The following is a 13,021-nucleotide window of genomic DNA, read 5'->3' as shown; positions in this document are numbered from 1 at the left end:
AGACGAAAAATAAAGAAAATCATAAAAAAATAGTATATTCATCAAAAAATGGTCTCGCTTACTGCATTAATTCCTAAAAATCATATATTAATTTTAGAATGCAAAACATGAATAAAAATATAAATTTTTTATCAATCCCGACCCTTGAGACCGCCCCTGGGTGCCCCACTACGCGGGCCGAGGGCTTTTTGACAGCGTTTCACTTTTTTGTCATTTTTTGAGGCTATTTTTTTCTGACATCCCTAGAAAAATGTATAGATCGTCTCTGGAAAATTTCATTATTTTTGGACTTCATTTTATTTTATTTTATTTTTCAAAGACGAAAAATAATGAAAATCATAAAAAATAGAATATTCATCAAAAAATGGTGCCACTTGTTGCATTAATTCTTAAAAATCATATATTAATTTGATAATACAAAACACAAATAAAAATGTAAATTTTTGACCCATCCCGGCCCCTAAACTTGCCCTTGGTGCCCCACTACGCGGGCCCGGAGCTTTTTGACAGAGTTTTACTTTTTTGTCATTGTTTGAGGCCATTTTTTGCAGTCATGTCCAGAAAAATGTAAGGATCATGTCTGCAAAATTTCATAGTTTTTTGACATCATTTTTATTTTATTTTATTTTTCAAAGATGAAAAATAAAGAAAATCATAAAAAATAGAATATTTGTCAAAAAATGGTGCCGCTTGTTGCATTGATTCCTAAAAATCATATGTTAATTTTAGAATGTAAAACATAAATAAAAATGTAAATTTTTTAGCCATCTCGGCCCCTGGGTGCCCCATTACGCGGGCCGGGGGCTTTTTAACAACGTTTTAGTTTTTTTTTTCATTTTTTGAGGCCATTTTTTCTGAAATGCATAGAAAAATGTAATGATTGTATCTGCAAAATTTCATTATTTTTTGACATCGTTTATATTTTATTTTATTTTTCAAAAATGAAAAATAAAGAAAATCATAAAAAGTAAAATATTCTTCAAAACATGGTACTGCTTGTTACATTAATTTCTTAAAATCATATATTAATTTTAGAATGTAAAACATAAATAAAAATGTAAATTTTTTACCCATCTCGGCCCCTGGTCGCCCCACTACGTAGGCCGGGGGCTTTTTGACAGTGTTTTACTTTTTTGTTATTTTTTTAGGCTATTTTTTTCCATGCATGCCCAGAAAAAGGTAAGGATCGTGTTTACAAAATTTCATAATTTTTTGACATTGTTTTTATTTTATTTTATTTTTCAAATACGAAAAATAAAAAAAATCATAAAAAATGGAGTATTCATCTAAAAATGGTGCCACTTGTTGCATTAAATCCTAAAAATCGTATATTAATTTTAGAATGTAAAACATAAATAAATATGTAAATTTTTGACCCGTGCCGGCCCCTGAATTGGCCCCTGGGCGCCCCACTACGTGGGCTGGGGGCTTTTTAACAGCATTTTACTTTTTTTGTCATTGTTTGAGACCATTTTTTACAATCATGCCCAGAAAAATGTAAGGATCGTGTCTGTAAAATTTCATAATTTTTTGACGTCGTTTTTATTTTATTTTATTTTATTTTTTGAAAACAAAAAATAAAAAAATTATAGAACATAAAATATTCATCAAAAATTAGTGTCGCTTGTTGCATTAATTTGTAAAAATCATATATTAATAAGTTTACAAATTTTAACGTAAAATTTTACAAATTATTATATCTACTAATATGGTGCTGGAAATATTCCCCCTAGCAACATAAAAGAATCCTAAAAAGGCAAAAACGATATAAAGAGGACAGTTCAAAACATAGTATCATATTGCTTTAAGATTCTCTTTGAACAAAAATATGAGATCTCGTAATATTCTCCACGCGAAATTTAAAACATTTCATAAATATCAAAAATTAACATCACTAAAATAATTAGTATATAGTTCATTGTAACAATTACCATATATAATTTGTTATATTAGTAAAATATTTCAAAAAATTCACTTCATACTTCGACTCCACTCATTGTATAGTATAGTTTTTACTAAAAATATTTCCCCTTTTTCTGTTCTTTTTTTGCTTTTTTGTTTTTGTTTTCTATGGCTATCGCTTACCGAAGTAGAAGATAAATAAACCCGTGGAACAAAGCTTCAATTCTTTTCGAGCCAAATATGGCCACCATTGTTCCCTTCTCTTCTAGCCTTCCAAACTTCAACTCCCGTCTCCACTCCATTTATCAGCCAATTCCTCGTCACAAACTCTACAGATTTCGCTGCGCCGGAGAGAACCCAACAACCAATTCTGACGTCGAGACAGAATCAGTCCCCGAAAACGCTCTTCTCAAGGTTGCTTGGAACGCCTCCGAGCTTCTGGGAATCGCCGCTTCCTTTTTCCGATCGCCGGAGGATCGAAATTCTGCCGAACAAGAAGCCTCTGTGCTCGCGAGAGATGGGTCGGGTCCGGTTGACCGTGCCGTGATTGTGCAGGCCATCAAACAGGACTTCGACAGATCGTACTTCGTCACAGGTTTTCGAAAACCCCGTTTCGGCTGTTTTTTTTTTTTGGTTGCTAAAACATGTTCTTCTTCTAATGCAATTCACTGCAACAAAAAAAAAAAAACCGCACCGACCCGCACCATTGACATCCTTAGATATGATCGTGTTTAGTCACAGGTTTTGAATTTTGCAAAAGCAAGTTCTTCAGCTGTACGACTCTTAGCAGCATTCGGTGATAATCATTGTCTTTGCGTTTCGCTTGTCTGATTCAATTCAATGCTCAAATTGTACTTTTCGAAAACCCATTGAGATTTTCTGAAATATGTTCTGCTGTGCTAGCTAGTTTCGTATATGAGAATACTGGGGTCACTTGTTCCAATTTCCAATGCTCAAATAGCTCAGACTCTGTCTCACACACACATTTTTCCGAGAACCCGTTTGATTTTTGCTAAAACATATTCTAGGAGTGTTGGAAATACTTTGAGATTGATTATTGTTGTGTTGGGTTTCAGTTGTTTGATGTAATTAACTAATGATCAATGGTTGTAATTTTTGCTACCATGCAGAATTAGCAGATATATGAGAACTTTTAGAACAACCGGTTTTAGTAGAGGCAAACACAGACTGTTTTCGAGAGAGGCATCTCGAGTGATTGTACTTTTATACTTTTTTTATTTTTTATTATTTTTTATTATTACAATGATATTCTGCAGCGGAAAATGAACGTTGCTCACATTTTGACAATGAAACACTTCGGTTGTCTGTTTAGTTCGTTAATTCGAATTAAGATATAATTTTATATGAAAGTATATTACTATAGTAAAAAAGTTAGATGTGACTGTTTCTGATAACTTTTTGCCCCGTTCATTTTAACGATTCGAGTTTAGAATTTGAATTTTATTAAAGTAAAAAGCTCTCATAAACAGTCACATTTAACTTTTTTGTTACAGTAAAAAACTCTTACATAAAGTTACATCTCAATTCGAATTAAAAACTTAAATCAACGAACTAAACGGATCTAATATAGTAAAATTCAAATTCTAAACTCGAATCGGTGAAATGAACGGTAGTTATAACTCTTTATGTGTGTGTTCTGTTTATTTTCGTTCTTCTCGTTTTCATTGCTCTTTGATAGCAAGAATGAGGGCTTTTAATTCCAAACAATAATTCAGTTCTAAGAAACTAACTGGGTACCTGGGATTGTGGATTATAAGGAAACCTTACACTTGATGCTTATGAAGAGGAGTGTGAATTTGCCGACCCAGCTAGTTCGTTCAAAGGGCTTCTCCGTTTCAAAAGGAACTGCACGAATTTCGGATCCCTTTTGGAGAAGTCTGATATGAAACTTATGAAATGGGAGGACTTTGAGGTGTGAATTCAAACTTCACTGTTTAAGTAAACCTCTAATTTTTATTATGCTAAATTGTTTCCTGATTAAACATCTCAGACAACTGATAATTCCTTAACATTTTTCTTTTGCTCCTTGTGATGTGAACCCCGTTTGGACACAGGATAAGGGAATTGGGCACTGGAGATTTAGTTGCATCCTCTCATTTCCTTGGAGGCCCATTCTTTCTGGTATGTCTTAATGGTCTATGTGCACCAAACTGATTTAAAGATGGATTAAGGAACTTAGTTGCATTGCGAAAAGACGCAAAGTTCTAGTTATATTCATATAACCCCCTGTCCCTGTTCTGGCAACTGGGCAGCTCATGAAGCCGCTACGTGGGCTTCGGGGTCTGGTTCTGTTGGTTGTTCCCACGTCGCAACTACTATCTCTGAAGAATATCAATTTTTAGTTCTTTTAGAAACCTATGGTTGTTTTGGAGACCCCTTATTTCGTTAAATCATAGAACAAGTTAGGAAAAACTATAGAAAAGAAAACTTCTATCTTCAATTCTACCCTTTTATTTTTCCCTGTTATTTTCCCCGAAGGAAGTCTATGCTCTACTTTCTTTCAACTTCATATCAACTTTACTCATCTTTGAGTTGTTAAATTTCTATTGCAGCAAGTGGGTACACAGAATATTTTTTGGATGCAGAGTCTGGAAAAGTATGCAGGTAAATTAATGAATTTTTGAATCGCCTCTCCTTTTCATTCAGAAATTTGTCATGTATAATTCAAAGAGCTCTTTGTAAAATCTTCAGGCATGTCGAGCACTGGAATGTTCCCAAAATGGCATTGCTGAAGCAAATTTTAAGACCAAGCCGGAAGTTTTGGTCGAAGAGAAGAGGTTGATTGAAGAATTTTGTAGGTGAAGCTTGTAGATAATTACAAGCTAGGGGTGTGTGTAAGGCCTCGTTCGTTTGCTCGTTTAAGTTTACATGTTGACCAAAAGAGATGGATCGAGTGTGATAGAAACCATGCTTAAAATGGGCAGCCGAGGTGCCAAACTAATGGACCTTGAAAGTGTATATAGCTATTTGGTGAGGATGTAAATAATATTATAATGTGAATATTGATAGCTATGGCCTGTTATTGGCTTGCTGCATGCCTAAGGGATAATTTACAGTTTTTTTAATCATTTTTTGGGCGTTGACATTGTAATTTGTATCCGAAAAAGGATTAATTATAAAAATTTCCCATAAATTATATCTCTTGTAACATTTTATTTCATGATCTTTAAAATGCAACATCTGTTTCCTTTAAATAATGAAATGTTAATAAAAAAAGTCTCATTTGTAAGGTTTTTAACTGAAATTGATATTTAATTTGCTATTTGAATAATATTTTTAATAATTCTAGGATTTAAAATTTAATTTGAATTTAAACTAATTTAAATATTCAAAAAAGTTCATAATTTTTTTTTTATTTTACCAAAAATAAATTAAAAATTTTTAACTTACATTCCATCAATAATGGATGTATTATAATCAAAAGTTCAAATTTAAATTCAAACTAAATTTATACACTAAAATAACAAGTTAAATATCAATTTTTGTTAAAAAAACCTAATAGGGGGACTTTATTGTTAACATTTTATTGTTCAAAGAAAAAATATGTTACCTTTCAAAAATTAAGAGATAAAATATTTCAAAAAGTATAAATTAAGAGGAATTTTTGTAATTAATCCTCGAAAAATATAATAAACAGAATGCGCACACTTCCATCTAATATTATCTTTATACATGTATCAAATGTGTCAATGCCAAAACTCATCGTTTTTTTTTTTTTTCTTATTTTACTCTCTTTATTTTTTAAATACGCCTCATTAAAGTATAATTTATTTTATTTATGCTATTAATTTTTTTCCCCGAATACACCTCTACTAAAATATTTGGGTTATTAGTTCTACTAATCCCTAAAGTTTGAGAATTATGACAATTTGATCTTTAAACTTTTAATTTTAGTAAATTACTTAATTTTAATTTTTTTTTTCAATTTTGATCTTTGACACTAAAATAGACACAAGATTTATGAAATGTAACAGTAATAATCACGTGTCCATTCTTTGATAATTTGAAATCTTACAAAATGCACTTTACATGTAAGTGCATACATAATATTTAGTGAAAATACATGTTTTGATTAAAATGTGCATTTCAGCCCATCTTCTTTTTTTTAGTTATTTTTCATATATTTAAATGTAACAGTCGTTTCTTTTTTTTTTTCTGAATTTCCTTATTAAAATATTTTTTTATCAAATATGCTCATACTTAAATAATTTTTTTAGTCTTCATAGATAATTTTTTTTGAATGTTACTCTTATGGAGTAAGTATGCCATATACTAACCTCGCAGAAATCATTCTAATACTCGTCAGTGTAAGTATGGGGTATTCTTGATTGGATCTCATCCTAGTCCGGTGTTTGTGCGGAGGGCAAGCTCCGCGTTGAATTTTTTCTTTAGTCGTTCCTTTACCTTTTTAACGCGGCCTGGAGGAATAGGTGATGAAAAAAGTGGGGACAAATCTTTCGCTCGTTGTTCCCAATCCGCCGATTCAGGTTGACGGCCCCTGTTGTTTTTATTGTAGTCCGCCAGTTGCTTCAAAAGCGCAAGTTTTTTGTCTCTCAGACTAATAGAATGTCACGTCATCCTCACTCCGTCGCGGCATCTAATACATACAAGCAAGACCACCAACTATGAGAACAAAGCGACATATGCGACGATAAAGAAGAAAGAGAATTAAAGTACATAATCTTTTGATTGGCTCAGATTTGGTTATAATCATATCATTTCAGTTTTGGAGCATTATCCTCCTAGAATGGCACTTATGCTACCAAACCACATAGTAATAGGCCAGGGATTTAAAAGCATAGGTCATAATGTAATTACAAACGACAACACATGACATTCAATCCAAGAAAACATAATTACATGCAGTAGCAACTGATAAACGCCATAAACCAAAAGGATATCGCTACAACGAAACTGATATACCAAGAAAATCATCATTGCCAAAGTACTAAATCTAATAAGAACAAAGAGTTCATCTGCACAACAATGCAATGTTGAAAGACTCACGTATATGTGAAATATGTTATCCTTAATAATTAACTTAAACTCTACAGCCAATGTACTAAATCCATTAGTCTTTTTAGAAGTTTTGAATATTGGAAGCTTTTAAACCTTGCACACATTTACAAACATTGTGTTAAATGGCTTCCTGCCTTTCTTTGGTCTCATAGGTTTAATCAGGTTCTTTTTTTTTCTCAGTGAAGGACTTGGGGATAAGGGACATAGCATTTGCAAGTGCTCTAGAAGGTTTTGGTGGAGGGCATAAATAAAAAAAGTAACTTGTATTTTGACAATAGCTATGTAAAGATCGGGGTTACTTATAGAACTCACAAATTATAGCATGTTGTGTACTCGACATAAAAGTGTGTATCTAATTTGGAACCAACTACTTTGGTGATTAGACCAAAAACACTAGTACGAAAGGAGATATTTCTATTGGCTTTGGAAATCAGATACTCCTCATATTATCTTGGTCTGTTCCTATTCATGTGGAAGAAGCTTGGATGACCTTTACTTATCTGGTTTGGATCCCTCAAAGATAGGCAGGCCCCAAAGATTGTGCAATACTAAGAAGTAAAATATTACACTACATGGCATGTTTGTAAGGGTGGAATTGAAATTACTTTGTTGGCGACTTGGGTAAGAATGAAGATCATGATCATGCCAAACCAAGAAGATAGTAGCACTGATGCACTTATAGTGGTAACATTTTTGGGCCTAAGGGGGATCTTTTGCTTCTTCTTTTTTTTCAACGCGTTGGAGGACTCTTGCTAAGTGCTAAACATCTCCATGATTTAATTTAAATGTTTTGATTAATTAGCAACATGTATTTAGACAAAGGACAGAGAAAGGACTGGAATATGCTTCTCATCATATAGGTCCGGTTTGTCCAATTTTACACTAATCTCTTACTCACGGGATGTGGAACAATACATAAATCTTACAATCAGGTTGAGCATAAGCTTAATGACAGATTAGTACAGAACAACGTGCAATGTGTAGGGGTTATGAAGGCCTAGTTCACTGCCGAACTTTCATATTAACATTTGTTCCAATGTGTAACCAAATCTCACAAATCGTATGGCAAAGAGAGGAGGGCTTACCGTGTTCGATCCGGTGGAAGAACAAGTATAATCTTTCATGAATAGCCCCAAATGTGATTATGATGAAGTATGGAAAATTCTCCTCCGCCGTCTACGACCGGCATAATATCTCCAGTTATGTAGAGGTTGAGATTGACGGTGGTGGAGACATCTACAGAGAACAACGGCCAACGGAGGACGTCGTGATTCTAATGAAGGAGCTATTTTCTCCGTTTTGGACAAATCAGTGAATGGCGAGGAAACGTTTCTTCGGTCAATAGAACAAGATCTGGCTCAAACGAAACAAGATCTAGCTCAAATGAAACAAATATCTGGCTCAAACGGAACAATCGTTGTAGATGATGGGCATGGACAGAGAAGAGAGAGCTGTCAGAGGAAGAGGGATGGAAACGAACGAACGAGACAAGAAAACGGTAAGGTGCGTAGAGAATCCGAGAGAAATTACATAGTTGTACAGAACACTTTGCACTATAGATTAGATTCGAGTTAATGGGAATTCACGGGGCAGTTGAACTCCATTTTGGGGCATGGACAGAGAAGAGAGAGCTGTCGGAGGAAGAGGGACGAAAACGAACGAACGGGACAAGAAAACGGTAAGGTGCACAGAGAATCCGAGAGAAAATTACATAGTTGTGCAGAACACTTTGCACTGTAGATTAGATTTGAGTTAATGGGAATTCACGGGGCAGTTGAACTCCATTTTGGGGCATTAACTCAAATTGTAACTCGAGTTACAATATGAGTTTTTTTACCCGAACACTTATTTGGGCCTGTTTTGTGATTTGAGTTGGGCTTATTCAAGTGGAGTTCACAAAGTGAACACGCCCATATCCTTAATTAGACATCTCTTTCTTGCAACCTTATCAAAGACATAGGGCCTGTTTTTTTTTAGTGTAGTTTTTGAGTTGAAGTTATAACTTGAGTTTGTGTTTGGTTGTGTACATTTGAGTTTTGAGATAAGAATCTTTTTTTGAGTTTGTGTTTGAGTGAGTCAAAACTTAAATTTGTATTTAGATAGTATTTTAATAAAAACTCAATGGTAATGAAAAATTTTAATGGCGTATATGAGTGGGGTTTTATTCGTCTTTTCGTTGTCAACGCATAGAAAAAAAATCATCTCAATCAGGATTAAAATGAAAAAGTTATAGCATTTTTAAGAATAGAAAAATACTGAGTTTGAGTTTCTGAACTCGAGTTGAAGGGGACACTTAAACTCGAGTTTTAGTCTCAAACTCGAATTCAAACTTAAAAGAACATGAATTTAAATAAAATTGAAACTTAAATTGCTTTTTTTTTAAATTTGTGGGACAGCGAACACACCCTATATCCACAAATATACCTCCTTAAATATTTACTGCCTTACTTTTAAAAAAAAAAATTCTCTACTTAAGTATTTTTTACTAAATTAAACTCTAAAAGATAAAAATGAATCAAGAAAATAAAAAAAATAAAAAAAGTTTTACATCCATCTTTTCAAAATTTCAACAAACTTTTATATAAAATGATTTTTTTTTCGTTTTTCATTTATGTATGAATGCAAACGCAATTGTGCCCTCTTGCTCTGTAAAGGATAAAATAAAAATAAAAATAAAAATAAGTCTGTTCCTTTTGGGAACTTTGTATAAATAGACTAAGTAAAATGTGTTTTTAAGTAAATAAACCACCAAAAAAATAAATTGAGTAAATAACCTAACTTCCACGTCAGCATTCCACGTCATCAATTATGCTTTTAGGGTTTTCTTTCTCCTCCTCCTCTTCCATTTCGCGCCATTTTGTTCTCCCAGCCACCTTCAATTTCTCATCTCTTCTTCTCAAGTCATCGTAGTCGCATAACCTCATTAATATTATTATCTTGCCCATTCAACGTTTTTTTCTCGTCCAAAACGAAGTTTGAAGAAGAGCTACTAAGTTTTTCATTTTCTATATCTCTCATGGTATTTTTCGTTGTTGTTCATATGTTTTTAAGATGAGAATGTAGTTAAAAATCCATTAAAATAGTAATTTTACATGTTAAAAGACTAGTGTACATTGTCTGATATGATGAAGATCCGCTGGGTTAGAAAAAAAAGGTTTGTTCTTGGTCGGTTCGTGGTCTGTTCTTGGTTTGTTCTTGGTCTGTTCTTATAACATGGTCGGTTCGTGGTATGTTCTTGGTCTGTTCTTATAACATGGTTGGTTCGTGGTCTGTTCTTGGTCTGTTCTTATAACATGGTCGGTTCTTAGTCTGTTCTTGGTCTGTTCTAATAACATGGTCGGTTCTTGGTATGTTCTTGGTCTGTTCTTATAACATGGTCGGTTCTTGGTCTGCTCTTATAACATGGTCGGTTATTGGTCTGTTCTCATAACATGGTCGGTTCGTGGTCTGTTCATGGTCTGTTCTTATTGCACTGTCAGTGTTTAGTCTGTTCTTATTGTACAATCGGTTGTTAGTCTGTTCTTGGTCTGTTCTTGGGTTGTTCTTATTATATGGTATGTTCTCATTATATGGTATGTTCTTAGTCTGGTCGTGGGATATTTGGTTTGGTTTAATGACATATTAATGGCTCAGTGGAGGATTTTTTTTGACATTGGAGGAAAATGGGATGAGACTGAAAGTTGTTGGGTGTGGCATACAGATTGTAATTTAATTGGCATATATATGGATGAGAATGATACTCTCGAAACCTTCGTTGATAAGATTTGTAGAAAATACAGAATTGGTGGACAAAAACATTCTTTGCAGCTATCATGGGTACCGAATTTGAAACAGAAATCGTTGCCCGTTGTAATAAAAGATAATAATGATTTGTTATTCTTCAAGGATATAGCCCACGAGGTACCGCTATACGTGATAGTGGATGAGAAGTTTATGAATCCCGAAGAACATATTGATGGAGTCAAAATTAGGAGAAATCCTTTGCATGATGATTTTTTTGATCGTGATTTTATGGGTAATGTAGCTACAGATGAGTTTTCGACTCATAATGATATTCCACCACAGTCACAACCACAACCAGAGTCACAGCCACAGCTAGATCCACAACCGCTTACCATTTTAAATGAAGTAGAAGTTGTTGGTCCTTTAGTTTGTATGGACAAGACTGAGTTTGGATCATCTCATGGATCTACCTTCAGTGACGGATCTAGTTTAGAAGTTGGTCAGTACTTTACAAGTAAGAATGATTTGGAGGAAAAGCTGCATTTAATAGCTTTGAAAGGGAAGTTTGAGTTTCGAACAACAAAATCAAATAAAGACGTGCTTGTAGTATAGTGTGTGGATCCGAAATGTGTGTGGCGTATCCAAGCCTGCAAACTGAGACTGTCGAACATGTTTGTAATCCGCAAGTATAATGGTGTTCACTCTTGCTCGTTAGAAAAGCGTTCAGCGAAGCACAGGCAAGCAACGTACTCCGTTATTGGAAGTTGCATGAAAAACCAATTTATAGGCGTGAAACAGGGTCCGGTTCCGAAATCAATTCAGAAATATGCCCGTGACGAATTCGGGACGGACTTCAGTTATTACAAAGGATGGAAGGCTCGTGAGCATGCACTTCAACTCGTAAGAGGTACGGCCGAAGAAAGCTTCACTAAGCTCCCATCATACTTTCATATGGTGTCTCTTACTAATCACGACAGCATCACCAATATTCATTTTGATGAACAGAACCGTTTTATCTATCTTTTCCTAGCATATGGACCTTGTATACGAGGTTTTGGTTGCATGAGGAAAGTTATCAATGTTGATGGAACGTGGTTGAAGGGAAAATTCAGAGGTACGTTGTTAGTTGCCACTGCACAGGATAGTGAACGTCATTGTTATCTAATCGCATGGGCCATTGTAGACTCAGAGAATGATGCATCCTGGACATGGTTCTTCTCGAACTTGAAGGTGATTATCACTGATTCTGAGGAATTAGTTTTTATTTCTGATAGGAATCAAAGTATAAGTAATGCATTGTCTACAGTTTATTCATTAGCACATCACGGTTGTTGCACATGGCATATGTCTCAAAACATAAGAGTAATTTCAGATGTAGCAGTGTTCTACCATTGTTCTTTAAAACCGCTTAGGCCTACCGCATTGACGAGTTTTCTGTCTTGTTTGATGAGTTGTTTGCAAGATATCCTAGTGTTGCTAGATACCTACAGGAGCAAGTTCGTTTTGAAATGTGGTCTCGTGCTCATTTTAAAAGAAATCGATATAATATTATGACCACAAACATGTCTGAGTCAGTTAATGCAATGCTCAAAGATGTTCGAGATTACCCTGTCATTGCCCTCTTTAATTTTATACAAGCGAAGATGTCAGAGTGGTTTAATAACAGGCGGGTCGAAGCTTCTAAAACTAAAACATTATTAACGCCAAGTGTGGAAAAAACTCTTCGTGAGAGGCACAACAAAGCGGGATTTCTAACGGCCACAAGACTTAATACTGTTGAGTTCCAAGTGACAGGTGGAGAGGCCACTGCAATTGTCGACATTGGAGCGAGGAGTTGCACTTGTCGTATGTTCGACCTTGAGCAGATACCATGCGAGCATGCAATATCATGTTGTAGAGAAGCAGGTATGTCACTCTATGATTTATGCTCAAAATACTACAGGACAGAAGTTTGGGCTCTTGCGTATGCTGAGATAATCTATCATGTGCCGGATACTTCGCAATGGGATATTTCGAATCACGTAAAGGAAGTTCGCCTTCTTCCACCGCGAGTTGTACCAAAGAGGGGTAGGCCAAAGCAAAAACGCATTCCCAGCATAGGTGAGTTCACACAAAGACAAAATCGATGTGCTAGGTGTAGGCAATATGGACACTATCAGAAGAAATGTAAGAATGCACTGATGTAATCATGACTTATAAATTTTGGTGTTAAATTTTGGTGTTACAATATATTTACACTTATTATATTCAACGGGTTGTAAAATGTATTCAGCAAGTTATTATGGCTTTGGGGAAGCTTATATTTATGGGGAAATGCTGCCCAAATTTTTACACAATAATATATATATATTTTTTT

The 13,021-nt window shown here is 34.5% G+C and overlaps 2 protein-coding genes across 2 annotated transcripts; both read left to right on the top strand.

Moving 5' to 3' along the window:
• The first annotated feature begins 2,084 nt into the window (after positions 1-2,084).
• Positions 2,085-5,071, top strand: LOC21404341. The gene is made up of 5 exons (XM_024176437.1): positions 2,085-2,497; positions 3,681-3,835; positions 3,978-4,044; positions 4,476-4,527; positions 4,615-5,071. The coding sequence occupies exons 1-5, from the start codon at positions 2,143-2,145 to the stop codon at positions 4,703-4,705; spliced, it is 720 nt and encodes a 239-aa protein (XP_024032205.1). The 5' UTR covers positions 2,085-2,142; the 3' UTR covers positions 4,706-5,071.
• A 6,263-nt stretch (positions 5,072-11,334) lies between these two features.
• On the top strand, positions 11,335-12,851 carry LOC112094744. Its single transcript, XM_024176447.1, has 2 exons — positions 11,335-11,895; positions 12,078-12,851. The coding sequence occupies exons 1-2, from the start codon at positions 11,335-11,337 to the stop codon at positions 12,849-12,851; spliced, it is 1,335 nt and encodes a 444-aa protein (XP_024032215.1).
• The last annotated feature ends 170 nt before the right edge of the window (positions 12,852-13,021 follow it).

Source organism: Morus notabilis, unplaced genomic scaffold (assembly GCF_000414095.1).
Source record: "Morus notabilis unplaced genomic scaffold, ASM41409v2 Scaffold248, whole genome shotgun sequence".
NCBI lineage: Eukaryota > Viridiplantae > Streptophyta > Magnoliopsida > Rosales > Moraceae > Morus > Morus notabilis.
Note: the sequence above shows the minus strand (reverse complement) of the source record. Positions and strands in the feature narration are given on the sequence as shown.

What these genes read in the sequence shown, in the direction of transcription:
- LOC112094744 (XM_024176447.1), top strand. Translation starts at nt 11,335, where the DNA reads ATGTTTGTAATCCGCAAGTATAATGGTGTTCACTCTTGCTCGTTAGAA. An exon ending in GGTTCTTCTCGAACTTGAAG is followed by an intron (nt 11,896 to 12,077) that starts GTGATTATCACT and finishes AAAACCGCTTAG; the next exon opens with GCCTACCGCATTGACGAGTT.
- LOC21404341 (XM_024176437.1), top strand. Translation starts at nt 2,143, where the DNA reads ATGGCCACCATTGTTCCCTTCTCTTCTAGCCTTCCAAACTTCAACTCC. An exon ending in TTGGAGGCCCATTCTTTCTG is followed by an intron (nt 4,045 to 4,475) that starts GTATGTCTTAAT and finishes TTTCTATTGCAG; the next exon opens with CAAGTGGGTACACAGAATAT. An exon ending in GAGTCTGGAAAAGTATGCAG is followed by an intron (nt 4,528 to 4,614) that starts GTAAATTAATGA and finishes TAAAATCTTCAG; the next exon opens with GCATGTCGAGCACTGGAATG.